This window comes from Aspergillus pseudonomiae (genome assembly GCF_009193645.1).
Source record: "Aspergillus pseudonomiae strain CBS 119388 unplaced genomic scaffold BDV37scaffold_17, whole genome shotgun sequence".
In the NCBI taxonomy this organism is placed as follows: Eukaryota; Fungi; Ascomycota; class Eurotiomycetes; order Eurotiales; family Aspergillaceae; genus Aspergillus; species Aspergillus pseudonomiae.
In genome coordinates, this window is record NW_022476009.1 from 275,152 (window position 1) to 301,377 (window position 26,226).

General features: G+C 47.4%; 8 protein-coding genes across 8 annotated transcripts; 6 read left to right on the forward strand and 2 right to left on the reverse strand.

The window, feature by feature from the left end:
• Nucleotides 1–1,547: 1,547 nt before the first annotated feature.
• BDV37DRAFT_63810 (putative MFS monosaccharide transporter) lies at nt 1,548–3,495 on the forward strand. Its single transcript, XM_032090984.1, has 3 exons — nt 1,548–1,754; nt 1,832–2,480; nt 2,540–3,495. The coding sequence occupies exons 1-3, from the start codon at nt 1,661–1,663 to the stop codon at nt 3,366–3,368; spliced, it is 1,572 nt and encodes a 523-aa protein (XP_031943694.1). The 5' UTR covers nt 1,548–1,660; the 3' UTR covers nt 3,369–3,495.
• A 3,270-nt stretch (nt 3,496–6,765) lies between these two features.
• On the forward strand, nt 6,766–7,949 carry BDV37DRAFT_63739 (Rab family GTPase). Its single transcript, XM_032090983.1, has 2 exons — nt 6,766–6,955; nt 7,020–7,949. Exons 1-2 carry the CDS (start codon nt 6,910–6,912, stop codon nt 7,847–7,849), a joined length of 876 nt encoding a protein of 291 aa, XP_031943695.1. The 5' UTR covers nt 6,766–6,909; the 3' UTR covers nt 7,850–7,949.
• A 3,085-nt stretch (nt 7,950–11,034) lies between these two features.
• BDV37DRAFT_64000 (DUF3431 domain-containing protein) lies at nt 11,035–12,289 on the forward strand. The gene is made up of 3 exons (XM_032090985.1): nt 11,035–11,428; nt 11,477–12,046; nt 12,102–12,289. Exons 1-3 carry the CDS (start codon nt 11,118–11,120, stop codon nt 12,157–12,159), a joined length of 939 nt encoding a protein of 312 aa, XP_031943696.1. The 5' UTR covers nt 11,035–11,117; the 3' UTR covers nt 12,160–12,289.
• An 887-nt stretch (nt 12,290–13,176) lies between these two features.
• On the reverse strand, nt 13,177–15,511 carry BDV37DRAFT_280969 (uncharacterized protein; the record flags this gene model as incomplete). Its single annotated transcript, XM_032086717.1, has 2 exons — nt 13,177–13,686; nt 15,491–15,511. The coding sequence occupies 2 exons, from the start codon at nt 15,509–15,511 to the stop codon at nt 13,177–13,179; spliced, it is 531 nt and encodes a 176-aa protein (XP_031943697.1).
• A 311-nt stretch (nt 15,512–15,822) lies between these two features.
• BDV37DRAFT_243083 (uncharacterized protein) lies at nt 15,823–22,604 on the forward strand. The gene is made up of 4 exons (XM_032081391.1): nt 15,823–16,322; nt 16,379–16,730; nt 16,790–21,805; nt 21,854–22,604. The coding sequence occupies exons 2-4, from the start codon at nt 16,380–16,382 to the stop codon at nt 22,487–22,489; spliced, it is 6,003 nt and encodes a 2,000-aa protein (XP_031943698.1). The 5' UTR covers nt 15,823–16,322; nt 16,379; the 3' UTR covers nt 22,490–22,604.
• Nucleotides 22,605–22,975: 371 nt separating this feature from the next.
• On the forward strand, nt 22,976–24,519 carry BDV37DRAFT_64029 (uncharacterized protein). The gene is made up of 4 exons (XM_032090986.1): nt 22,976–23,250; nt 23,319–23,346; nt 23,415–23,560; nt 23,625–24,519. The coding sequence occupies exons 1-4, from the start codon at nt 23,114–23,116 to the stop codon at nt 24,010–24,012; spliced, it is 699 nt and encodes a 232-aa protein (XP_031943699.1). The 5' UTR covers nt 22,976–23,113; the 3' UTR covers nt 24,013–24,519.
• Nucleotides 23,860–24,820, forward strand: BDV37DRAFT_64033 (uncharacterized protein). Its single transcript, XM_032090987.1, has one exon. The coding sequence runs from the start codon at nt 24,111–24,113 to the stop codon at nt 24,612–24,614; it is 504 nt and encodes a 167-aa protein (XP_031943700.1). The 5' UTR covers nt 23,860–24,110; the 3' UTR covers nt 24,615–24,820.
• Nucleotides 24,821–25,218: 398 nt separating this feature from the next.
• BDV37DRAFT_280971 (uncharacterized protein) lies at nt 25,219–26,004 on the reverse strand (the record flags this gene model as incomplete). Its single annotated transcript, XM_032086718.1, has 5 exons — nt 25,219–25,319; nt 25,369–25,496; nt 25,549–25,675; nt 25,734–25,765; nt 25,832–26,004. 5 exons carry the CDS (start codon nt 26,002–26,004, stop codon nt 25,219–25,221), a joined length of 561 nt encoding a protein of 186 aa, XP_031943701.1.
• Between the last annotated feature and the right edge of the window lie 222 nt (nt 26,005–26,226).

Here is a 26,226-nt window from a genome sequence, read left to right on the forward strand (position 1 = left end):
TTGGCTATACGTTTTCAGTCGGCGTATCCGGTAGAACAATGGCGCAATATCAACTAAAGGTAAGGAGTTGGAATTCGCGGGTTCCGAAGATTGCGGCAGGCCGAGAAAAAAAAAATCATTGGGTCGACTCCACGCAAGGAAAATCATCCATGCAAATCCAAGGATGGTGAACCAAAAAATTGGGGACGTGGAGACAAATCCATGTTTGAGTCTATGAGAAGCCAACAACCAAACCCACGGTGGAGGATACCCATACGGTCATCTGGCCTGGCGTCAAATCACCGATTACCATCCATCACTACTGTGATAGGCAAACGATACGCCCGCCTCGGTACCTTGACAGATGCCAACTTCGCTAAAGCAGTTGTGGTTACTCATGGAAATTGCTTTTGTCGTCTTATGAATAATCTGACTTTTTGACCAATGCATGAATATTATTGGCGCCATCTAACATCTTGCCTTGCAGGTTAACGCTAGGCGCGGTTGGGAAACCAATAAACGGGAACGGCTTCCCGAACGGCGTCCTCTTCTCGGCACGATGGTGAGAAGCTTTAGTAGACCGTGGATCCCGTTATTAGCGACGGGAATGGCGTGAAGCTATAGTCCGCGTTCGACTTTTGCTGATAAGAACGTAATATCGTGTAGATTGAAGGCTTGAATAGCACTGGATGTGAGATACAGTGGATGATCTCATCAGGTCATGCGTCCGTGATCAAGGGCAATACCCCATGGGAACGGAAAACCCCTCGCTCTACTTTCCCCAAGGGCTGGGGCGTGGAGATGAAAAAGGAAAGTCAGGCCTGTGTCAGGATGCTCCATGTGACGTCCGCTATGCCCTACTCCCCATACGGAGTAATGATATCCCCCTACACACGGAATGGGACTTCTACGGAATTCTTCGATAAAGAGACCGAGGAATGAGAGAAGCCGACCGAAGCACAAGGTGGACCCGAATACCTACGTCGGAGGTAACAGCCGGCGACAAGCTGTGCATTCAGAGGCCTAAGAAGTTGAAGAAGCCATCGGGAACGGAAGAATGTGCCAATGATAGTGGACCGAGAGGTCTTCAGGGGACCCATAGTAGTGTGAATAATCTTTTCTTTTTCAAAATTGGATTTTGTAGAATTTAGGCTTTGTATTTTTATTTTTATTTTTTCTCCTCTAAGGCTGCCTTTTCCAGGGAATCCTATGAGTGATGTCACAGCTGCACTCCTCCATTGGGCCCACTGAGCTGTGGAGCCCCTTGCGAACCGCGCCAAAAAAATGCTTAAACCAGAGTTATTGATGCATTCGGTCCCCTGCTCCACAAAACAAACAATGGTACGGTTAACTATGAAAATTGGCAAGTTGGTGGAGTATTATTTTGGGGGAATAACAGATGTCTGCCCAGTAGGCATACCTGGTCGCCACAACTGCCTGTACCTGGAGAAATAGAAATAACCCCCCCTCTCCCCCCGACTTCTCCGCGTTTGATCGCTTGTCTTTTACTTTCCTTGTCAACCATCCTAGGTTCGATCCTCAGGCAAAAATAACGGAACGAAACCGCCGGGAAACGAGCGCGACTGTTCCTTGATCTCCTTTTTCTGCACCGGAGATTCGTATCGAGTTGTGCATATCCCTCTTGTTGGCCTATTCCTCTCTTCAGACTACCTAGCCTAGCATGGCGCCTACATTTGCTGGCTTGTCGGGCCGGCCACTGTCGTTGGCCGTGTCCACTGTCGCTACGATGGGTTTCTTACTGTTTGGATATGACCGTAAGTCATTATCACACCGTCCCTCCCATATATTTAGGAAAGTATGTAGAAGATGTGGGAAGGCTAATCGTTTGCAGAGGGTGTCATGTCCGGTATCATTAGTGACAAGGCGTTCAACAATGTTTTTACTGCCACCAAGGACGATGATACAATGCAAGCGTTGGTAACAGCTGTTTACGAATTGGGTTGTTTGGCAGGTGCTATTTTTGCCCTGATGTTTGGTGACCACACTGGTCGTCGGTGGATGATCTTCTCTGGCGCTATTGTCATGATTATTGGTGTCATCATCCAGGTTACCTCGTTTGTTGATCACATTCCTCTGCTTCAGTTCTTCATTGGTCGTGTTATCACAGGTATTGGGAACGGCATGAACACTTCCACCATTCCCACATACCAGGCCGAATGCTCCAAGACCAGTAACCGTGGTCTCCTGATTTGTATCGAAGGTGGTGTAATTGCTATTGGTACTGCAATTGCCTACTGGATTGACTTTGGAGCCCACTATGGTCCCGATGACTTGGTGTGGCGTTTCCCCATCGCTTTCCAGATCGTCTTCGGTGTTATCATTATTGTTGGAATGTTTTTCCTTCCCGACTCTCCTCGTTATTTGATCTCCAAGGACCGCATCCAGGAGGGCGAGTACGTGCTCGCTGCCCTTGGTGGTTTTGAGATTCATGACCAGGAGACTCAAATCCAGAAGAACCTGGTCATCGATTCGATCAGAGCGTATGTTTACTGCCTTGAAATCTTTTACCCGATATGACGGTAACTAACTTGAATAATAGTTCCGGTGCTGGAGCCACCACTCGCTACAGGGACCTTCTTACTGGCGGCCGTACTCAGCATCTGCGTCGTATGCTTATCGGCTCTTCTTCTCAAATCTTCCAACAGCTTTCAGGTTGCAATGCTGTGATCTACTACCTTCCCGTCCTTCTGAAACAGTCCCTGCACCAGAGCAACGATGAAGCCCTTCTGATTGGTGGTATCAATATGATTGTTTATGCCATCTTTGCCACCTTCTCGTGGTTCTTTATCGAGAAGATCGGTCGTCGCAAGCTGTTCTTGGGTGGTTCCATTATCCAGACCATTGCCATGATTATCACCTTTGCTTGTTTGATCCCGGATGACAAGCAGATATCTAAGGGTGCTGTGTTCGGTCTGTTCTTGTACATGGCTGCCTTTGGCGCTGCTTGGCTTCCTCTTCCCTGGTTGTACCCGGCTGAGCTGTCTCCTATCAAGACTCGTGCCAAGGCCAACGCTGTTTCCACCTGCAGCAACTGGCTCTTCAACTTTACCGTTGTCATGATTACTCCCGTCATGATTGCTCACATTGGCTGGGGTACTTACCTGTTCTTCGCTGCCCTGAACGCTTTGTTCATTCCTATCATCTGGCTCTTCTACCCCGAGACCGCCAACCGAAGCTTGGAGGAAATCGACATCATCTTCGCCAAGGGCTACACCGAGAACATCAGCTACGTCAAGGCCTCCAAGGAACTGCCGAAGCTTTCTGATGAGGAGATTGAGCAGAAGGCGAACGAGTATGGATTCGGCAACTCCACCGAAGATCCTGAGAAGGTCGTTGCTGCCGAATACTCCCCTTCGACCTCGGAGTAAATGGATGGATAGATCCTCTCTTAAAAGCAAAAGTATAAAAGAGCATGGGTGTACTTGGGAGAGATTTTCTTCCCATCAGCCATCCCGAAGCATAGTTTTCTTTTTCCGGGTTCTCCTTTCTCTATATACCATTCTCATATTGACTTTCTTTTCTTTTCTTTTTTTTTTTTTGCCGATGGATTCGGCGCCGCAGCTGCCCTGAGTCGGTGCAGCTGTTCAATTGATTCCCCGTTTTGTTTGTTTGGCTTTCAGATATGACTACCCCCTGAGTTTTCTCCGTGGAACGGATGATGTGGATTTTTCTTTCTTGCCAAAGAGCAAAGCATGTGTATACTTTTCAGGATTGTCATGAATGACGATCACTGGCATTAGACTTGATATGAATAGAATATCGCAGTCAATTTTCACCTCTCTCATATTCTTCTCAAACGAAAAAGTGTAAGAGATCAAGTATCAACAGGCATGGATAACACCAATCTTGAAAATAAGTACCTATCACATTGCCAAAATGAGCGGCTAAGTTACTTCTTCAATTAATGCGAACAGATTATTGATAGCCATTCGAGATGGAAATCTCCTGAGCACAGTCCCAATAAACAATACTATTTTGTTTCTAGGCATATACAAGCTCTAGACATCGTTCTTTGCACGATCCATATGCTCAAGTCAAAGTTCAGTCAGTCCCCACGCTTATGTGGGGAAGTAATCAATGGTACTACTGTGTATCTAAAGTTTCCCCTTCGAGAATACTGTGTGGGGATGATTGTGGCAGGTTGCTAACAGAACCCCTCTGTGGGACTAACAGGGCCACCGTAACAATGCCACCAAATGTACTGCTTCTTACTCCAGTAGTGATGTGTGGCTATTCAAAGTCATACTCAGTGTATGTCTTTGGTATAAAAAAATCGTACCAAGAAGTGTATATTGATAAAACTAGAAGAGAGCCAGCCAATGAACAAATGCGCAATCATGCCTTAAAATACTACCAATGTATGTACTACTCTTAACAATGATTGTAAAGTGTGCTCTGACCACTTGTTTCATGTCTCAAAACCATGATGAACACCTGGGTGCTTTCAAACTTGGAAGCTTCTACCCAAAGATACGTAGGGATCATTCTCTACTGTACAATCCTGAATCCATACTGTTCCCTCACAAAGGATCCTCCAGAATTTGGGACGTAGCGGCTCTTTCTGTAGCACTAAGCTCTGTCATTCTAGATATCACCCTCTTCTGATATGAAACTGGAGGACATAGAGGAAGTCGGCTGGGATTATTCAATTGCGCAGCCTTTTCAGGTACTCAGAACAGTCGATATCACAAAACTTGACCTTCGGTTTTTCGGTTTTGTCACGTCTTCTCTTAAACCAATATGTACACAGACGGACTTCAACAATGTGCTATACCCCCCTTCTTTTGTTTGTAGATCGTTAAATGAAAATAAACCCGCCCCGATCGGCTGAACATATCGTGGCTCATCAGGAAGATGCTGTACGAATGAGCTAAATATTGACTGCGTTGTCGAAGCCACTTGAAAGAGTTCGCGGGAAAGGACAGAAAATGGGGTTCTCTACCGGCTGGACAAAACAGGATATGTAGAAGCTGATGCTACTACTTTTCGGCATGTGTATGAAGCTTAGTCTTCGTATCTAATGAAGTATCTCACACTGACTACCTAAATGTAGCGCCTACCTACCACGATGTCTTCTCCAAGCTGCCCCTATAAATGTGGCATAAGATGCGAAGGTGCCATAGATGATTTTACCAAGATACATAGTTTCCACCCTTAGCTGAAGGGACTTGAGGTGAAACCGAGCAACATAATCGGAATTGGATCTGGCACAGACGAAGTAATTGCACACACCTTGCACAGTCACCAAGATTCGCCCTCTCTTATAGTCATCACAGGCTGGACGACTCAAAGCACATAGGAATGTCTAGATTAGCAGAGTATCCTAGGCTACGAGTAACTAAGATGGATATGGCATCCTTAGTGTTGACTGATATATAGACAGTTGAAGAGGGGCAGGAAGGAAAGGTTGGGTCCGATTGCAAGTTATATACGAACCGTAGCGCAGCCATACGTACATATATCAAGATCTTCGCATCATCTATCGGTAATCATGTACAGCATTACAACTGCAAAGTAACTGGCGCCACGATGGAGTCTTTGATCGCGTGCTACCACGCATCAAAGGTCAAGATCTAGACAACTTTCTCAAATCTTTTTACGAAGGTGTACAGTTATGGCAATACCGCTGCCACCTTGTACTCCCGGATCATCCAGAATAAATTTCATATTCTTTCGGGCATTGAGGCAATGTGGAGAAAGCACCTTGTTTGTATAGATTATACTGTATTTTTCTGCTGCGCATACATCGTCGGTTTCTCATGAACATTACCTTGTTCATCTTTCAATATAAGAGATTAAAAATCAGGTAGGGCCGGATGCACCGTTCCTGTTTCAGTATTAGAGTTCGTCGGAGACCGAGTGTGTCGCAAAACCAGCAGTCAAATTACTTCCAGACCACCTATCTGCCTGGTTCCGGGGTACTCCGCGACTATGGCACGAGAATCAACAATCTGCAATCTCATAGGCTATGTATCCATAAATTAGGCTGATCTAATCGGGGGTCCACAGCAGATTCAAATTTAAATGAGGTACCTGGATGATGTCATCGGAGGTATATTTTGAAAAGACCGCGGTGTCGATGAAAAATCATATAATTTCCAACTGATAATGATAGATTATCGAAACAGAGTTGCCGCAGGAAGCGAAAACTTGCAAGGTCTCATTAGTGTTGCGTCAAAATGTTGTTATTGTTCATTTCAAAGCCAAGAATGTAAGGGATTTGTCCCTTGTCTGAGCGCACTGACGATTGTTGATCGGTAATTACTAGCGATTCGCATTTAGCTCTCGATTGTTCCCGCTGAAAGGAAAACAAAAACAACACAGAGTCAGGTGAGAAAATTAAAGCAGAAAAGACAATCGACTTGAGCATTGGAGAGAAGAGAGAAGAGAGAAGAAGTAAATCCGGAAACAATGAAGATGGGGTTGACACCTGACCGGATCTTGATTTCTGTGGGGGTCAGCTGATTGACTTCGCCCTGTCACGCCCTGTAAAATGTACGTTTCGTCGAGAATCGCAATGACTGGTATTCTAATTAAAATGTTCTCGTAAAATTCTCTTGAGCCTCGTCTCCGCCATCGACCACAGAAACATCTTTTCGTTCCTTCTCTCCTCTCCCACATATTTTGGCTGTGAAGGAGGATTTTCCGGCTTCGCTGTGGTCCGGATTTGTCTGTTTATTACCCACTGTGTTTCTCCTGCCGGGATATTTTTCTTTCCTTTTTTTTCTCTCCTTTATTCTCAGTTCTATTATCATTATTATTGTACCATCGGGATCTGACGTGCATGCCGTTGCATACGAGTAGTTTTCACTGCCGGTTTGCTTTCATTTCTTCCTCCGGTTACCATTAATATTGCTGGAACATGCAAATTCAGTTCTCCAGCGGCCCCGCCTTTGCGTCTACCCCGCCATGAGTTCATCTCTCGAGGCCAAGATCGTCATCTTGGGCTCACAAGGTACGGACACCGAGTTTCCTCGTCTCTCCCTCTTCTCTCGCTCATGACTAACAACTTGTTTCAGGCGTTGGCAAAACATCTTTGGTCCAACGCTATGTGAAGAACGCTTTCAATCCTGTGGGAACCGCGTCCACCGTCGGCGCATCCTTCGTCACCAAGCGTGTCCTCGACAGTTCCTCGGATACCATTGTCCGTCTGCAAATTTGGGACACGGCTGGACAAGAGCGGTTTCGCAGTATCTCTAAGTTGTATTACCGTGGCGCCAACGCCTGTCTCCTGTGTTACGACATTACGGACGAACAAAGTTTCCAGGAAATGACGGGGTGGTTACTGGAATTGAAGAAGAACTTGGGTGACGAGGACCCGGTTGTAATCCATGTCGTCGGAACGAAATCAGACATTGTAGCATTGGATCCATCCCGTCGTCGAGTCCCCTTTGAACGTACCATTGCCTACGTCGCCGAGCAGCTGTATCCGTCTCAGGCGTCCACTCCCCCGCCCACGGCTGGCGTCAGCCATTCGTCTAGCACCACGCTCCAAGGACTCGACAGCAAGCGCAGTAGCGGGTTTTGGGGACAAGATATCGGATGGGACTGCTGTCATGAAATCAGCGCCAAGGACGGTGAGGGCATCGAGGAGGTTTTTCAGGTCATCACGCGCAAGCTGGTGGAGCAGCGTAATAAACAACTTGGCATTACCTCATCACAGGGGTCAACATCAGGCCTGGACGGCGTTACATCGCCGGTGGGGCCGGGGACTCTCGAAGGCAATGGTAGTTTTAGGCTGGGACATGGTGACAAGCGTCGAAGCTGGCTTGGATTCCCACCTAGTAGTGTCGGAGAGGAGCTCGATGAGAGAATTGAAATCACCAAGAAGAAGGGAAAATGTTGCTGAGGCTTTTTCGGCACTCCCAGTCCGACACCGACTTTCGCTGAAATCAACGACCCTCGACATCCGCGCGGCTCTCCTGTCACCCTCATCTTGATGCAGGCGAGCCATCTTCTCAATTCCCGCATTGTATTATTTTGCGACACCCAGTTGAAAACTCCGGCTTGGGGCAACATGAGCTGACCGCCGTGTTTCTTCATTGACAATGTCCCGATATGCATATTCTTCTCTGATATTTCTTTCAACCGCATTGGATTGGTCTGGCGTTCTCCCATCGACAAGCTGCATATCGTATATTGCATGCTATCTTTCTTGGAATTTCGTTTTGTTTATTTGTCTGTTAGCCTTTTGTGAGGAAAGTTGATATCGTTCTGTGAGTTGACGTTCCTATACGAGGCAAGATGATTTATGTGTGCAAGGCGCAGGCGCCTGGGTATATTTAAAGCATTGTTTGGATGTTCATATTTCCGAGGGTGAATATGAGAGTGAATATGATTCGAAGTCTACATGACTATAAGCATGTCCAAGAACGTACTCAAATACTAAATAAATGCGCGCCCTGAAATTAGGATTCTATAGAGAGGAGAAGAGCCGGAGTAGTATGTGATATAACTCCCTACCAGGCTTCTTGGTCTCAAAGCCTCACATTGACAGCTGACCTCATCTGAACTATAAAACAATGGAAAGGCTTTACAAGCCTCTCAGAGTATAAACTCGACATCTCCCGAAACCCCGCTGAAGAATTCCCGCCTGAATAAATCCAAAACAACCCGATTGGACCGTTGCGAGTCACCAGGAACATTTGGTCTGATATTAAACCAATCCGCCACTCCCTGTCATCCAACCATACACTAGTAGCACTACTTCTACAGCAGGCCTTGCTATCGATGATATCATAATACAGGGGAATGCTAACGGGCTGTCTGTTGGTATGTAATGGAACATACTAAACTATAAGATAGGCATGTGACCAAGTCGCGGCTCTACGATTCATATATATAACTTGCTTCAATTCGATGGATCACGTATTAGCTGATAATGTGTACTCAAAATCACAATACAATTCCTTGGTCTCAGATTGATTTTTTATTACAAGAAAGTTTACCTTAAGTAGACTACGTAATGCCCCTTGATTGTATAGAATACATAGATATGACATCTGCTTGTAGGGATGCATGGGTTGGGTTTAGCCAGGGAAGCGTTATAACTTGAGGCTAATTCTTATTTGACATTTATTTATTTATTTATTATATTTTTTCTCCTAACTTTTGTTTTTTCCTCCCCCAGGAAAAGCAAAGTAAGCAAACGCCACCGGCATTCCTCCGCCGTTCGTCCGCCGAAAAACTAAAAAGTATATTATAGAGTTCTCTATTGATCTGATGAAAGTTGGGCCCTTACGTCTGCGTGCTTGATCTATCCGCTTTTGATATCGACCGCGCGACGCGATATTTTTGGTGAGTTATTAGGCAATAACCTTGGGGCTGGAGAAAACTCTCTATTGCTGGGTTTTCTTACTTGAATGTAAAGTCATGGTAAATTGTAGATGTGGCTGGTCGGACCAAGAAGGGAGCATATAGATCCTGATGGCTGAACAATCCAGGGGAAATCCGATATACGACCGAGCCTCACAGCAACCCGGAAAAATAGATTAAGAAAGTGGTCAAGAGAAACCGACGTTTCAGCCCCGCATTTTTAGGTAAATGCTCTGTGGGTAACTCGATATCGGTTATGGAGTACAATGAAACGAAAAAACCATGTCTCAATTGCATGTCCCCAGCGTCGTCGTCATCACTTGGCGGGCCATGATTTCGCCGAGAATTGTTTACTTCATTCAGACAAGGAGAATCGTCCGAAGTGGTTAGTTTAAACTTGACCCTGGATGTAAAAGGGACTTCACCTGTCGATCACCGGGTCATAGACGCACAATCCTAGACCCTTCGTCCCTTAGGGGTTCTCTCGGATATTTATGAGCTCAACGATCGGCCTGGGAGTTCTGCGACGAAGGTATCACATTCTGGGTGGCTTGTTCATGTAATCCCGGCGTGTGCGACTTCCATCAAGGTTAATATAGGGTGTGGTTATTGAAGTATATTCGAGTCTTGAACCGCGAGATGGAAAATTGAAAGAATAAAATGATGGCGCTAAGGGAGCCACTGCCACGGACCACCAACCAGTCAGACTAGAAGGCTTGGTGGGCCGTTAGAGATAGACTCGTCCACTGTGGATCGTAACCATATTAGATCAATGTAAGACGGGATCTTCTGTTTTGTTGACCGAATGAGCAGGACGACACTCGGGGCCCCCGGTATTGAGTTCTGAAGAGGGTACATCGTCTCTGCCCAGAGGATATATAGAGACAGAGGGACGAGATGCGTGACATCCGGAGGCCGACGGAGTTGTATTTGGCCGGCGTTGACGATCAAGCCTGAAGCGAGGTGGACCGATTATGCGTCGGTAGTTGGGTGTGGTCATTTTAGTCCATTACTAGCCATGGTTGGCTGGGAGGCTGACTAACCCCTAATCTCGAAGATTCAAAAACACAAGTCAATTGTGTCGCGGTGTTTGGGCGATTTAATCAACCAATGTCAGGGAATCAAGATTAAGTGATGCTCCATAAGAAAGACTCGGCTTTTGTAGAACAATTGTAGTCGTTGATTTCGTCCTTGGTCATCTCAGTTAATCTACCAGGAACATGGAACTCGTTTCAAGCGTACGCAAGAGAGGCCTCGATGGCCCCTGCAGATCAGCTGTGTCTCGCCCCTTCCATTCCCACCAATCCGCGTGTCAACGCCTCCAAGTGATAAGCTTTTTTTTTTTCTGTTCGCACTGCTCAGGGAGGGCATCGTGGCCATTCCTATGGTTCACATTTTTCTGCCTCATTCTTTTTTTCTTTTTAATTTTTCCCTTCTTCTCTTTTCTTCTCTTTTATCTTTTCTTCCCCTCTTCTTCACTTCTTGTCTCTCGTATCGAGTTTCTGACGCATTCTTTATATATCCTATGGCCTCATAATCGCCGTTGTCTTCCTTTTCATTCGAATCCCTTCAGTTTTAGCTTAGAGAATCCGGTGACTCTTTATTATTCTTTTGTTTCCCCTCTTTTTGCACGACCTACGCTCGTCACCGGCGTTTGACTTGATCGTTCATGTAACACGCCGCTTAACAGCTCCCCCGTTTAATTACCACCGACGTCGCCGCATTTCCTTCCCTCCCTTCGATCCCTCGGGAATCTGCATATCTAAAAATTGTTCAACTGGGTCGACAACTAATATTATGAGATGAGACTATCCATCCGTGTTGGTACGGCCGCACTCCTGATCCTCGCCATCTTCCTGATCAAGCGCCATCTCGACACCGTTCAGGATGATTCGCGCGTGTCGCTATCATCCTTCTGGCGCTTCGGGGGTAGTTCCGCGGGTTCCGACGAGGTCAATCAGGGTGACCAGGTAGACAAAACGGCCATGGAATCGGATGTGGTCGTCCCTCAGACTTACGAGACCACCCCGATTATCGTCCCCAATGACCGAACGCTTGTGATGGCCAAGTTGGCTTCGGAGGATACGTCATGGGTCGCAAATGATTTAGCTGAGTGAGTTTGGTCCGTCGCATTTCTGGATGCGGTTTTCTGACAGGTCAGATGGCGGAATGTGATCTACACGGTTGATGATTTGAGCGCCACGCGGCATACCCCCATCAATAAGGGACGCGAAAGTCTGGCATACCTTCATTACATCATCGAACATTACCACGACCTCCCATCGCTCATCGTGTTCGTCCATAGCCATAAAGACGGCTGGCCGGCTGCCTGGCACACCGATAACATGGAGTACAGCAACGTCGTGGCGGTCCGCAACCTTCAAGCCGACTTTATTCAGCAGAGTGGATACGCCAATCTCCGATGCCAGGAAACACCTGGCTGCCCCGAAGAGCTCAGGCCCTTACGGAACCCTCCGCGCCCCGGACAAACGACCGAGGCGGTCTACGCGCAGGCCTGGAAGGAGCTTTTTAACAATACCGAAGTTCCAGAAGTCATTGGTGCGCCGTGCTGCTCGCAATTCGCCGTGTCACGCGACCAGGTCTTGAAGCGTTCTTTCGAAGAATATATGCAGTACTATAATTGGGTTTTGACCAATGACTTGCCGGACGATGTCACTTCGCGGGTGATGGAGTATTCTTGGCATATCATTTTCGGGAAGGATCCGGTCTAGTAAGTATATCGAGATCATGGCGGTGAGAGTATTAGGCTAACTCATTTTTTTCAGCTGCCCCGATTCACTGCAGTGTTATGCGGATGTTTACGGAAACCCGTACTTCTGGTAGTTTTTGTATATATAAATACCCCTTTCTGGTTTTGTTGTCTGCGTCTCGTTACGATATATGCCGCAATCTTTATCTTTATTTCGATGTCTATTGTACATGCTGAAAGCTTCTTGTTAAAAGTTATCCGCATGAAGGCGTGTGCTGCAGCTTTTCAGCTGGAATTTATAACACGATTGCATGCTAAGCATTTTTTTCGGACGGAACTAGCAGCTTGGCGCTGGATTTACACATAAAGTTGCTACTAGTAGTTCTCAATTGATCAACGTTCTGCTTGACATGAAATTGATATCCATGATTGCGTGATTACTTGGCAGACACGATCCATTGCTAGTGTTCGTACTCCCCACTGCCGTGGATCGAGTAGCTTATGTGGAAGCCTAGAGTGGCGCGTGCTATAAATGCCAACAATATCGGAAAAGCAGATGAAAGTAAATCTCAACCAAGAAAAGCCGACGAATAGGGTCGCTTCAAATCTCGATCGATATATCAAGTGGGTAACAAATGCCCCACGCCGAGGCATCCACGTTGTCTTTGAAATTTCAACGAAAGAACCAAGAATGCGGCTCCTTTGTGGAATTTATCTCCATATCCACTATACGTCCACAGGCTCGTCATATATACCTGAGAATTATGCAAGAAATTGATTGATAGACTCTCATCGTATTCGCAATATTAGCCTTGCCCGCAATATATGGGTAGCTTTTCATGGTAGGCGCTAATTTAGGGTGTTCATAAACGTATGATGAATGTCTCAGTTGGAGTGGAGGGGCTAGTATTCTTTCGGTTACATGCTGTTAAATTGCTTAATTTTGTTGTTAGATTGCGACTGGTGTATCGCTACATTGGGTTGGGGAAAGAAAGTCCATTGAGATAGAAGCATATCTAGGGAAGAAACCCCGATGGGAGTCTTTGTCCACCCCCTAAAATAATAGAAATTCTTGCAAATTCCAGTAGTACCTAAAACCGACACCGTAAACGTGTCCCACTCCACTAAGCTTCAGAACATCTAACTAGACATCACAAACCATATCTCGAGTGAATATCCTCCCGGAAGATCTGCCGCATATGAGAAAGCGCGCGCTCTCTCGACCATCTAGTTGCCTGAGCCACCCATTGTGATTCTTCTACCACACCCAATAATCTCTGTTGAATCTCCTCACAGATCAAGCGGAAGCAGTCGATAGCTTTCCCCGCGGCATGAAAAGCCTCTTTGGCACAATCCATCAACAGCCTCCTTCTTGCTTCTCCCATTTCTCTCCTAGAGATGTTCCTCATGAACGCCTTCAGATATTCGGTGGTTTCTTTGATATGTCTATCGATCTCCTCCCTTGCTTCTTGACTCATCTTGTCAATCTCTTCCTCTAATTCCTCGTTCGATAAATCGGACATCTCGAACTGCTCGGCTATGCGCTGGAAGCCTTCTGCCAGAGCACTGGCATACTGGGCGGTGTGTCCTGCTTGTACGCGGAGGCGCTCCTTGGCTTCATCCAGGGCTTCCGCTAAACTGGAAGATAAAGAAATTGCATACTGATAGCGTAAGCTGCATCATTGGGACAAAAGCTGGTGACTTGATTTGGTACAAAGATTTCGTGTTCGATTCATCAAGTGGTTTATAGATATCAGGGAGTCAGAAGATTGTGAATAGCGAAAGACCTACCTGGTTGATTGCAACAGCCCTCTTAGAGGGTAAGAGACTCACAGACGGCCACACTTCCCGTGGATGCCATATAAGCTACCACTGTTCAAGTATGGCTGTTGAGTAATGTTGACGCATCAGGAAGCGCTTTAATAAGCCGTGTGATTACCGTACGCCACCATTTCGCTATTATAAACGCTTCTTTGGTGAGAGATTCATGATATAAGGGCCTTCACTATCTGGTCTGGTCGATAGTTTGACTAAGCGAAGCTTTTAGCTTTTCAATCGATTTCACCATGATTAGTCCACTTTGTTGCTCTCAGCATTCTTTCCATACAAGTATATATGTTTCTTATACCTAAGCTCTAGTACATTTCAACCACGGGATTGGTTGGTATATATACTTATTCCCGCGCACACCTACGGTTGAGTACGCCTAGCAACCTTGGGTACAACTGTGGGGAAAGGCTATACTTGGACATTGCTGTCGGCTTCTGGTTCCTCTTGTTTATTCATTACTTGGTCAGGTGAGGTTCAATAGGAAGTCGTTTCCGAAACTTTGCATGGGTGAGTATAGCGACTCACATAGGTCTAGATTGGTCTTTGGGCGTAATGTGTGTCTGATTGATGATGTAGCGTGTGTTTGGTCTTAGAATACTACATTGTGAAGTCCTAGGACCAAAACTTCCATAGAAACCACCTCCGCTTGCTGAGAGAAGATTGTTCAGCATACTTGGGTATAGTGGTGAACAATAGAACGACTAATATAGGGCTTACAGTTGTACTTCGACTTACATCTGTTACGCCTGCTCATTCTCTTTAACATAAGATGGCCGCCGAGGGTAACTGCTTTGTAGAAGAGATGTCCCAAGGTATAACTCAGGTAGTACGCAGGATACATCCATGGATGGGAGAGCTTAGCAATATACCAAAATTATTCCAGAGTACTTCCAGACCGGCAGCCGAGGCACCTCCCACATTTCTTTGGCACTCTTTGTCGAGTTCCACGTGGTATCCAACCAGTTCAACTACTACATGCGGGCACTACCCAACAATTCGTGTTAGATGTCGCAGTTAATGATTTTCGGGAGATACTCTTGTAGAAGGTCCAGCGGCGATCGAGAAAGAAAGGTCCGACATACATCGCACGCAATCATCAGCGCAGCTGTCTTTCCGCTGGAGACTTATTATGATCCGAGAGCTCTTCTCTCTGACCTAGCTCGCCTAGGGCAAAGTGCTTAGTGAGGCGAGTCCGAGTTCTATGGCGTTAGTTATCGATTGATGAACTTCATCCACGTGCATTTTGCCATTGCATTTCAGCTGACTAGTAGTACCCTTGTCCATTCGTGTTAGTCCCAAAAGAACCTGAATTTTGTCTGCATCGATATAGGTCTTGGCTTTGATACATAAAGCGAACGATTTGATTCATCGTGCTAGTTGTAAGCTTCGCTATCGTCTTGTCCAGTAGGTGAACCGATCACTCACCCCTTAGTTATGGAGAACGTTGAAATACTATCAGTCAATTAGCCAGATTGAAAGTGGTAGGCTGTCTACCTGAAAAATGAGCCAGCGTAGTTCCCCGTCTTTTTATATTTAACTTAACCATTGGGTCGTATATAGGTGTGTCTTACAAATTGTGCGACAGTTGAAGCTCTAGATATTCCAGTCTCCCCTTCTCGCATAGAGCGAGCTTACAATGACTGTTTCATTCGACATCTTCATTGACAGTCCCAAAGATATCTTACAGACTGTGTTGAGCGAAGACTATAAATCCGCTAGATACAGCTAATGCTGTATACTATGTCGGGTGACCTAACTATCCATACCTACCGCCTTAGCAGTACGACTAGTGATTGGATCGGCTCTAACATCATAAAGTCTACGGACCAATAAAACATATGGCCGGTATCCAGTATTGTAACCCAATTTCACTTTAATACCACTACTTGGTACTAATGGCAATGGATTGGTGATTGCATAAATCATTTCCCAAGGACAGACACCATACTACACTCCAAGCGAGTCATCACGAACTACCAGAGCACAATGAACAAACTATATCTGTTATTTCGGCCAATTCCAGTACTTTACTGATTTCTTCTAAGCCAGATCTCACATGTTCCGACGGTCAACCCGAAGCCTGTGATGTCATTGACATTAACGACGACAAACCCTCAAAACATTGGCCATGACGCATTGAACCAAACATTGACCACTAGTAACTGGGTGCGATGATTTCTTATGACACCACGACTTACGCCAAATCCATGTACTTCTCCTTGATCCCTTGCTCTTCGCTCCATCATCCAACAATCAGTATTGATCTTTTGCTCAATTAACTTCCGCGAACCACGGTCCTTATGACAATCGGGGATCGATGATGAGCCTTGGAATATATTCCTGGGGAGATCTCTCTCATGATGTCAGGATTGCATGAAGCACCGGAGACAAAGGTGCCTACCCTTAACAAGGGCTTGTCTCGGACGATATAGCAGTCACAAAAAATCATCCCTCAAATTGTACATGTGTATGTACTCGATGTCTATTTAATGTACTTCATCATTGAGTAAACCAATTGCACAGCATGTCTTCCTCATCCGTGACGGAGAACACTGCTGCCAATGGGGACTCTAACTCGCAGACACTCCTTCGGGAGACACTCGAAAATGTCTCCAAGGATTGTCCGGCGCGGTTAGGAATGTCCCCAAATGAGATTCTTACAAAATCTCCAACTGTCGACGTATTCTTTGATACCATTGCCGGAGAAAGACTACGACGCATGCCACCAGATGGCAGTAGGTTAGATGGCGCTCTACACCGAGCTTCTCGCCTAGCCTTTGCGGTAGGCTCATTGAGAGACTCCGTGGCCGGCTTTATGGACGGAGCAGATGAGGCAGCCATGATGATCTGGGGAGCTATTTTGTTGCAACTCGAGGTACGTCGTCAATGGAAAAGGTTTGCTCTACTTGTTGCAAGAGTGACTGATCATTGTAGCTGGGCGTTGAGCACATCGACGTTATTGATAGTTTATTCGGTCAGTATGGTAGGGTGACATTGGGAATTTCATTGCTTCTTCAACAGGAAAGCTACTTTCAGACCTACCGAGCCCTGCAACGAGAAGTTGCAGAAATCTACGCCCATGTGCTTCAACTTGTTATGCATGTCACCATGGAATACCGCGAAGCAGAACGCTCACAGCACTGGCAATCCATGAGCGAGGCGGTGAACCGCTCATTCTTTTGCTACTTCAACCGATTTACCACTCATTGGCGTCGAATGTCGCAAGTTGCTTTGGCTACCGGGGCACCTAAACAGCAGACTCCCTTGGACCTCGCTGCCATTTACCAATTTCTTGAATTACAAGATCGTCCCCTGCATATGTTGCTAGAAGGCCATAATCATTCGTTGGCTGATGGCTCATTTGCATGGTTTGATCCACATTTAACTACGTTTACCATTAACCGGCGTAATATGCTGCTCGTCACTGGCAATCCTGGCTCAGGAAAGAGTGCATTGGCCCAGTGGACAATGGAAAAGTTGCAGGTATCCTCGGAATTTGATATCTGGAACGTCATTCCTATCTCAATCAGATCAGATGTACCCATTACAACATTGCCATTAAGCATCCTTAAGGGCCTCCTGACGCAGATTCTCGATCGCTGTGTCACTAGCCGAAAGACCTATGAGTCTATTCTCTCCGGCGTTATGAATGCTCTGGAGCTTGCTATGACTGGAGCACCAGACCCGCAAGTGGAGGAGCAGCTTTGGACTGCTATTCGTATAGCTTTACAGTCAAACATGCATTTCATGCTAATGGTAGATGGCGTTGACCAGATCAAACATTCGGAAGTCACCGTCGGCCCCTTCTTGCAGCGCCTTCAAGATACTATCTCTGAGCGGAACACGCCGTCCAAGGTTATCATCTTCAGTCGACCGCTCGCTGCTGCACAGATGCCCATGCGGGAGGCATCCACGACTCAACATATCTCTATGAATGTTTCGTTGACACAGCATGACCTTCATGCAGCTTTAGTTGATACAATGACATCCGATGCTGCATTCGCTGGTCTTGATGCATCGCAACGGGATTCGTTGGCAGCGGCCATAGTTCCTCGGGCACAGGGATGTTTTGTGTGGGCTCAGCTCACCGTTGAGGCCATTCGAAACCTATCAACTTTTAATGAAATGCAATCTGCAGTAAAGACCTCCCCACATACCTTGGGTGATGTGATTGATCGACATATACGCAGCATTGACCTCAACCGTGTAGGAACCCAGAGTCTCCTCGCCTGGCTCCTGGCTGCAGAGCGTCCCTTACGCATCCAGGAAATAGAGCAACTATTGGCAGTGGATTTGAAGACCCTGAAGGTTGCATCCCGCCCATCGAATACTGAACGTGAAGTCTTCCAACCTCTAGCTCGGTTGATCTCCGTCCGTGACGGTTTTGTTACCTTCAAGCATCACCTAATTCGCGACCACATTCAGGCTCGGGCACTGATGGGCCAGGAGGTGCCTTTCTCACTATCTGAAGCCCACTATGATCTATTGATGCGCTCATTGGCTTGGGTTCGCAAGTCGCTCACTGATGAGACTGCGGTTTCCTGGGACAAGCTTCGCGTCACTGCTCGTGACCGTTATCTAGACGCATATACTTTGCTGGAGTACACGGCTCGCTACTGGCTTTCCCATATGCTAGCGTCTCCAATTGCTAGCTCTAAGCGTGACGAGCTCAATTTCCCGAAGCCATTCCGTCAGGCCATGCCAGATTCAGTCCTGTTTGCTCAGCTGGAGCTGACAAATCGCGAGTCTCAGTTTACTCGATCCAGCATTGTAGAGCTGTATCGTTTAGCTGTTACAGTACGCCGCAGCGTACTGGGCGGGGATTCACCTGCCTTGTTGCAGAGTTTGATCCTCAGTGCACGTGCAGCAGACGGGGCGAAGGCTTCCTGGGCAAATGATCATCTGTATGAGGCCTGGATGCGTAGCCGCTCGCAGCTTGGCGCATCAGATCCTATCACCCGCGAGTTGGAGCAGCTGCTTGTAGCCACTCCTGAGGGTCGTGGTAAGGCAGACCAAGTAGCTGGCTTCAAGACTGACGCGCTACGTGATATGGCACTATCTGGATGGGATTCTTCCGACATTAGTTTTGCCCAACGCCTGCATTATCTTGATCGACTGGTTAAATCTCACAGAGATAATAACCAAGAAGATGCTGCATACAATGCTTCAAAACAGTTCTACCGACAGACGGTCATGACATACGGTCCCCATTCGTCCGAAGCGATGCAGGCTGCTGACTTCCTCACTCAGCACTTTAACATCGCACCCCCCGATGAGATGGCTCTAGAAATCGCACGGAACAAGTATGAGACCATGATGCGCTCTATGGATGCCACCGATCCACGTCGTGTTGCCTACTCGCTACGACTGGCTCAGATGTACGAAGATAGCAGGCAGCCTGCCAAGGCTGAAGCTGTTTTGACCCGACTCTGGTCAGGCCTCTCAGCGCGCAATGTGGACACGAGTCCCGCCTGGGATCAAAAGACAAAGGTCGCTTTCTACTACTCACAGTTCCTACGCCGTCAGGGACGACCTGATGAAGCGACTGCCATTCTCCGCCAACTGTCAGCAGACTTGGAGGCTGAGGGTGGTGTCAGATCTCCGGAGATGGCCTCACGGGCGGAGGAACTGCGCGTGGAAGCACGCGAAATGGGCTTGGATGATATGGATCGCGCGTTATCGCTGCAGATTTGGAAATATTACCAAGCTAGCGGTCAGCAATATTCGCCAGAGGCTGTTACCCTGGCAGAGTCACTGGCCAGAGGATCCCTCCCGGCCCAGGGTAATGTGGAAAGCATGGGGGCCTTATCCCCCGAAGAGAGTAAGCTCCTTCCAGGCTGGATTGATTCTATTGCCTCTGCGGGAGCTGAGAAACGAACCTTGCCACTCTTAACACTCTGCCACCAACTGACAACACAACACATTCGTGATGAAGAGTGGCGTGAGGGTAGTGACACTGCGTGGGCCGTATTGAAGCATGCGTGGCCCACAGTGGAAGACCCTCGGTCGAAATCCAAGTTCGCTTCAAGTGAAGCTCCTATTCTGGCTAGCTTGGCCCTGGATCATGCATATTGTTTGTTCCGCCGACTGGATATACAGACTGCTTCCGTGGTATATGGTAATGCATTCAAGGCCTCCATCACGGCAGATCAGGTGGCCGTCCCTTCAGTCACCGCTGTTGTGAAGACTGTGGTTGAGTTTTACGAGACCACCTTCCAGTTTGAAAAAGCCCTGGTTCTTCTTCATCAGGTCAGTGAGTTCTTTGGATCTCGACTAGGCGACCACGACAAGCACACAATCGACACTCGATACTATGAAGGTGATTTGGCTTTGCGACTGGATAAGCAAGCCGAAGCTGAGAGCAGCTATCGTCACATTTACGAAGCCTGCATCCGCGATGGCAAAGTTAGTTCTTCAGGTGTCAAGGCTGCAGTGGCCTTGGTAAACATTTATGTGCAGAACAAAGAGTGGGATTCAGCCCTCGAGGTTTACCGTCATCTGTGGCCCACCCTTGTACGATTTGATGAAAAGGACGGCTATGACCGCGCTCTGCTTGAGGGACTACTACCCAAGACTTACACTGGCTATATGGAGCTTTTGAACAAGTCTGGACAAGGAAGTCACGCAGAGCGATACCAAGTTGCATCCCAGCACCAGCAGCTATGCCGCAAGTTGTATGGCCCCACAGATGCACGGACACGCGATGCAACCCTTACACTTGCTGCTCTCTGTGCGGATAGCGATCAGCATGCCGGGGAAGCGATTAACAACTACCACCAAGTTTTGAATACCCATGACTGGGTGTCACCCTCAGAAAGTTCGCGTGCTTTGCCCGATATGTCTGAGCCCCTTCCAATTAGCATTAAGCACCAAATGGCGCAGCTGTATCTCCGCCAGAAGGACACCTCGGAACCCGCACGTTCCCTGTATGCTGAGGAGCTAGCATTGGCCAAACAGCAGCAGGGGCTCTCCGCTCCGAGCACACTTTTGTGGTTACGTGAGATTGCCAGGATGCATGCCATTCAATCATCTCCTGAGTCTCGTCGTAAGGGCGCAGCTTTACTCGATGACCATGTCGATGAAGTGGTGCACGTTACTGCTAACCATGAAGCATTGATTGACCGTGCTCACAGACTAGCCGAGATCTACCTGGAATTAGGCTACATCGACGAGGGCAATCGCCTGATTGACGACCTACACCAGCGTGTAATCAACGAGACACCTGCCGCCCAACGCCAATCACTCAATGAGTATCGACCAGCCGTCTTCGTCGCTGCATTTGAGGAAGTATTCGGTAAACAACGCTCGTCGAAGCAGATCCTTGACGAACTGTCCCGTGAGGGTCAGGTCTACAGTACCTTCCAACGAAGTCTATCCAGCCATGATCTCATACCTACCTTGGCAGCTGGAGAGAAACTCCACACGCTTCAAACGAACCAGAAGCGCCATACTTCTGCTCAGGATACCCAGGACAGGCTGTACGATTACTTCTGCAACACTCTGTCTGTTGCACAGCCACTCCGGAAGAAGGACGCCGTGCAGCAATTCTACGCTCTTTGCAGGCGGGAATCACCCCAGGACGACTATAACATCAACATAGTTACTTCGACCATGGGTATGGTGAAGGACCTCTGCGATCGTTCGCAATTCCAAGATGCAGCAGATGTGACTGGGGTGTTCCACTCTTTTGTGCATCTAACCGATGGATTACGTACTCCGGAAAGCATCTTCACTGCTATCAAGCTCTGCATGTACTTGAACGGATACCAGACCAAGAAGTGTACCGATGACACAACTGCAAAGAATATGTCATTGGAGTCTCAGATGCTCGTACAGGAAATTATGACCAAGACCAAGGAGCTCCCGCTGGAGTTCACCGAGCTTCCTTTCGCCGAGTTGAACGACCTTGTCACTGTGTTAGGTGAACATGAAATGTTTGAAGATCTGGAGGTATGTTTTTCTCATAGATACACGAAAAGAGATATGCTAACAAATCAGTCCATTCTCACCGAGCTCTGGACCTCGCGTATTGTCCAAAAGACTTGGTCACTTCCAGCCGTTGTCTGGATCGGACGCCGACTGGTCGAAACACGTTTCTGCCGCGGTCGCGTCTCGTCCGCCACACAGCTTGGTAAAGACATATGCTACAACCTCCGTCAGGTCTGGGGTAACTGTGATCCCGTAACTCTGGAAATGACCAAGCTGCTGTCCGGCCTGTACACAGCCTCGGGTAACCACCTCGCTGCTGCAGCGTTGCACGAGAGTGCACTTGCCGAGCTGCTCAACAGTGACACCGATCACCAGGAAGGTGCCATCGAGGCTGTTACACAGCATCTGGAGCTGCTTCAACATGCGCAAGCCCGTCTTGCCAAGGAGGGCCAGGGTGGTGGTGTTGATTTGGCGGCCGCACAAGAACGGGTGCAGCAAATCGCCACCAAGTTTGGCCTCTCGTCGGAGCAGCTCGAGGCGGTCAGTGATACTGATGAGAACGTTGGCATGTGGAAGCGACCCCGTCGATTCAGTTTTGATGTCGAGGACCTGGACACGCACCACAACCACTTGAGACAGACCAGTGGTTCGGCATTGTTGAATGGCAATGCGGGAGCCAAGCGTATTTCCATTAGTGCTTTGTGATTTATGTTCTATGTTTGTTTATGATTTACTGTATATTGATATCTATTGTAAACTAATAATCTTGATAATATGTACTAGTTAATGAGTTGAATATGATTATAGTATTGTTTTGTGAAGGACTACAACCTCACGATAACACTTCACGTACTTCATAGTACAATCATAAATAAATTGTCGGTTCGGATTTATGATCAAGTAGTCCCAATGTTTCCGGAATCTTGGGGTATATAGAGGACCACAACAAGATCCGCCGAACGCTTCGGTCTCATTCCCGGCTTCTCCGTCCCTAGTTCCGAGAGTTCCGTGCCTGCTCAGGACCACCGGACACAACAGTCAAGCTTGCACAAAAGGAATTAATAAGATCACCATTTTAAATATGTTTTATCCGTAATATCCGACAGTAGAATAAGCATATAATAATCCTGTAACCCCGAAGGCACCACATCCGATAATTCCGTAGACATTGACTAATTGTGCCGAGTGGCGGGACGATCTGGAGATTCCCGGAACAACACCGCCACGCTTGAGGAATAGCCGTGTGCCGATAGTACAAATGAATAAGAGTCCAACTATCGAGGTGAAATATGTCAGAATACAAACAACATACAGACTTTATAGACCACCATGGCACGAACCATGAGCGATACAACTGCCTGCCACCAAACAGGCGCCAAGCGCCCGGCATATGACTCCCATAGTGACAGCGAAGCGGACAGGCCTGTCAAAAAACGGCACTTATGGGCCAGGTCTATGTCAAAAAGGTGGTGGGTCTGAGATATCTGCTGTGTTTCTAATTTACTGAGTCTGAGGACATTACTGACTCAAACAGCGACTGTTGTTGGGACAGAGAGATTAAGGTAAGATAAGCTTCTTTCTCTGCAGTCCTTGTTGCATCTTGCTGGACGACGACTGAATAGTCCGATAGTGTGATAATGTATCTCTTTCCCAGTCATGTCTATTGCATAGGCAAGACTGTTGCAAGAAGACCATTGGCGTGCACCACCGGGGGACTACCAAGGACCAGTGTTTGTCAACAATTGCGCCGGAGAATGAAGGGCAGTGGATTGATAGGTCTGTATATCTTTTCTGCTTTCGCACTGTATACCTAATGATAGCCATTTCCTGACGAATGCAGGTCGACGGTTGAAGATATATCGAAGCGATTGGATCGCATTGAGCGGTGTTTGCACTTCATGTTCCCAGAGCTTTTCCTTAATCCGGATACAGATGAAGGGACCCTGACTGACTCTGACGATGACTCTGTGACTGTTTGTTCGGAGAATGATAGCTACCCGGTGACATGTCAAGCGGTTGCTATCGTAAATCGATGGCTAGCTCAGTCACAACACTTCTCCAATAAGATATCCACCCAGCCTAGTCTTGCTTTTGCTCAAGATTATCTGGGAGAGGTGACAAGCACATGCAGTGTGGGCGACACTGCGTCTTCGCCTCCTTTAATTCCCCTCTCCCCTCCGAGTAGGGATGATAGGGGCCAGAGAAACGTCATGACAGAAATGGAATAGCTGAAGGTCCCTTCTGGCGATTACCTCGACCGTGATCTTATCATTTGGTCTTTGATTGGACGTCTGTGCTTTTTCTAAGGAGTATCAGGCCATAATTTATGGTCCGAATATTCAGCCAATACTTTATCTTTTACGAACGACACGTTCTTTCAAGGAAAAGAAACGTGGACTTGTCGTTATGGCGATCCCAGTTGGACATACCCGACCTAATCTCCCCCAACGTTAAAGCCGGTACATCCAAGACTCACGACATACTCGAGCCCGAAAGCAATTACATGAGCTCGCAGAACACGATAATGACATCAAACCACCGTCACAATAAAGTAATACATGTTCAATACACACACATTCGAAATTATCTCCTTCCCCTGCTTCATCTACGGCCAGTGCTTCCACCACCCAGAATAGCCAACCGCCCCTTCACCGACCAAACAATCAAAACGACAGGGGCCAACGTAGGCTTAGGCCTTAAAGCACCCCAACATATTGTCTGCCTCGGTGAAACAAAGACAATCTTGGCCGTCCGCAACACCACCGCAGGTTACGAAGCCCGACAATCCATCGGACCCTCCACGAATCGACCCGGCATCTACAAAGTCTAAAGGCTAGAAGGCTAGTTCTATAAGCATTCACCTTCGTGGAGTGAGTAAGGGTCTCCTATGCCCCGAAACTGAGGGAATCGGGACGACTTCGTCCAGAGCTCAATTCGAGACTTACCTTGCTAGTAGTGAGGTGCACTCCTGAACACAGGTTTTAGAGTAGAAGAGTGACGATACCTTCGCTGCGTTGCATGATCAGGACAGGACGAATATGTATAGAGGTATCAGACATCGAAGCTTTTGAATGTTGAGTGAGATGGTGAAGCCTGGTGCTATTGGGAGTCTAGCGATGTTTCTATCTCTTATGTGCTATGTGCTTTTTGTAGGTGATCATACGTATGTACTATAAGTATAACATGTCAGCCAGTATCTATTCAGTCGCAAGCATCTATGAGTAGTTGATTCCGCCTCTCACTAGAGACTGTAGCGCAGACGGACAAACAATGAAAACCTAGGTAAAATAGCACGGTCTATTGAAAGTAAATTTAAAGGAGCGACAGGGAACCAGTCCCGGGGTCTAAAATGTAGAAAAGAATGAAGTCTGCCGAATACCCAACCGCCACATATCATCTCTCCCTAAAAAACAGCCACCACCATGATGAGCCGCTTAGATAGCAACGACATCAACCCAGAAACGGGTGTCATCGCTCTGGTATTTCTTGTCACTCTCGATCTGAGACTTGATCCACTTGACGGCACTCTTGTAGTCTACTCATCTGGTTAGCATAGAAACCAATGCAGAATTGCGAAAACATACTGTTGATATCCTGAGTATTGGGGTTCTCGAGACCGGACGCGCCGTTGCGATGACCGGCGTACCAAACATCGAAGCCGTACTTCTTCTCACCGTCGTGACGGGCCTTGATGTCCTTTTCGAGGTTGGTGCTGCAGATGTATTAGATCTTGTTGAGGAGGACCATACAGTAGAGTGTCTTACTTCAGGACCTCGCCGTTCTTAACATCCTCAACCTTCTGGCCGAGGAACTCGCTGGCGGAGGTGCGCAACATCATCCAATTCTGCTTGAAGATACCGAAGTTGGTGGCGTCACCGGTCTTTCCATCGCCTGTGTCCTGTTAGAATATCTGGATCATCGGGACATGTCTAGGTGGGTATGGACTTACCGTATGGGTAGGTGCTGGGGTCCATGTTGTCGCTTTAACGTTTGCCGGTCAGTATAGTTCCTGATGCCTGGTTTGAAAGCACACGGAATAGAACCTACTTCTCCAGCATGGCAATGGCCAGGTCCATGGTATTACCGCCGGCGCTGACGATGGCCTGCTTGCGCTCGCCCAAGCCCTGGACAGTGTAGTTGCCGCGGCGGCTGTCGTCACGGACACCGATGGCGGCGCCGAGGGCCATGGGAAGGAGCAGAAGGTTCAGAGAAAGCTTCATTGTGAATACTTGGTTGGATAGAAGGAGTGAAAAAGTAAACGATAGGAATTAATGAGTGCGATTGGTAGTTGGCAGAGTTGTGTTTGGTATGGAGTGCTATTCATGGGGCGCTCCATGGCTTATATAGGCTGTCATCCAGAATTCGATACTCACATAGACAACAAAGGATATAGAGCTCCGTGGATGAATAGGAAATGATCTTCTGGTGCCCATTGGATCCAT

Bases quoted from the DNA above. Each gene is read 5' to 3' on its own strand.
- BDV37DRAFT_63810 (XM_032090984.1), top strand. From the start codon at position 1,661: ATGGCGCCTACATTTGCTGGCTTGTCGGGCCGGCCACTGTCGTTGGCC. The intron at 1,755-1,831 runs GTAAGTCATTAT...AATCGTTTGCAG, and splicing joins CTTACTGTTTGGATATGACC to AGGGTGTCATGTCCGGTATC. The intron at 2,481-2,539 runs GTATGTTTACTG...CTTGAATAATAG, and splicing joins GTCATCGATTCGATCAGAGC to TTCCGGTGCTGGAGCCACCA.
- BDV37DRAFT_63739 (XM_032090983.1), top strand. From the start codon at position 6,910: ATGAGTTCATCTCTCGAGGCCAAGATCGTCATCTTGGGCTCACAAG. The intron at 6,956-7,019 runs GTACGGACACCG...AACTTGTTTCAG, and splicing joins CGTCATCTTGGGCTCACAAG to GCGTTGGCAAAACATCTTTG.
- BDV37DRAFT_64000 (XM_032090985.1), top strand. From the start codon at position 11,118: ATGAGACTATCCATCCGTGTTGGTACGGCCGCACTCCTGATCCTCGCC. The intron at 11,429-11,476 runs GTGAGTTTGGTC...CTGACAGGTCAG, and splicing joins GTCGCAAATGATTTAGCTGA to ATGGCGGAATGTGATCTACA. The intron at 12,047-12,101 runs GTAAGTATATCG...CATTTTTTTCAG, and splicing joins TTCGGGAAGGATCCGGTCTA to CTGCCCCGATTCACTGCAGT.
- BDV37DRAFT_243083 (XM_032081391.1), top strand. From the start codon at position 16,380: ATGTCTTCCTCATCCGTGACGGAGAACACTGCTGCCAATGGGGACTCT. The intron at 16,731-16,789 runs GTACGTCGTCAA...TGATCATTGTAG, and splicing joins CTATTTTGTTGCAACTCGAG to CTGGGCGTTGAGCACATCGA. The intron at 21,806-21,853 runs GTATGTTTTTCT...CTAACAAATCAG, and splicing joins AAATGTTTGAAGATCTGGAG to TCCATTCTCACCGAGCTCTG.
- BDV37DRAFT_64029 (XM_032090986.1), top strand. From the start codon at position 23,114: ATGGCACGAACCATGAGCGATACAACTGCCTGCCACCAAACAGGCGCC. The intron at 23,347-23,414 runs GTAAGATAAGCT...ATAGTCCGATAG, and splicing joins GTTGGGACAGAGAGATTAAG to TGTGATAATGTATCTCTTTC. The intron at 23,561-23,624 runs GTCTGTATATCT...TGACGAATGCAG, and splicing joins GAAGGGCAGTGGATTGATAG to GTCGACGGTTGAAGATATAT.
- BDV37DRAFT_64033 (XM_032090987.1), top strand. From the start codon at position 24,111: ATGGTCCGAATATTCAGCCAATACTTTATCTTTTACGAACGACACGTT.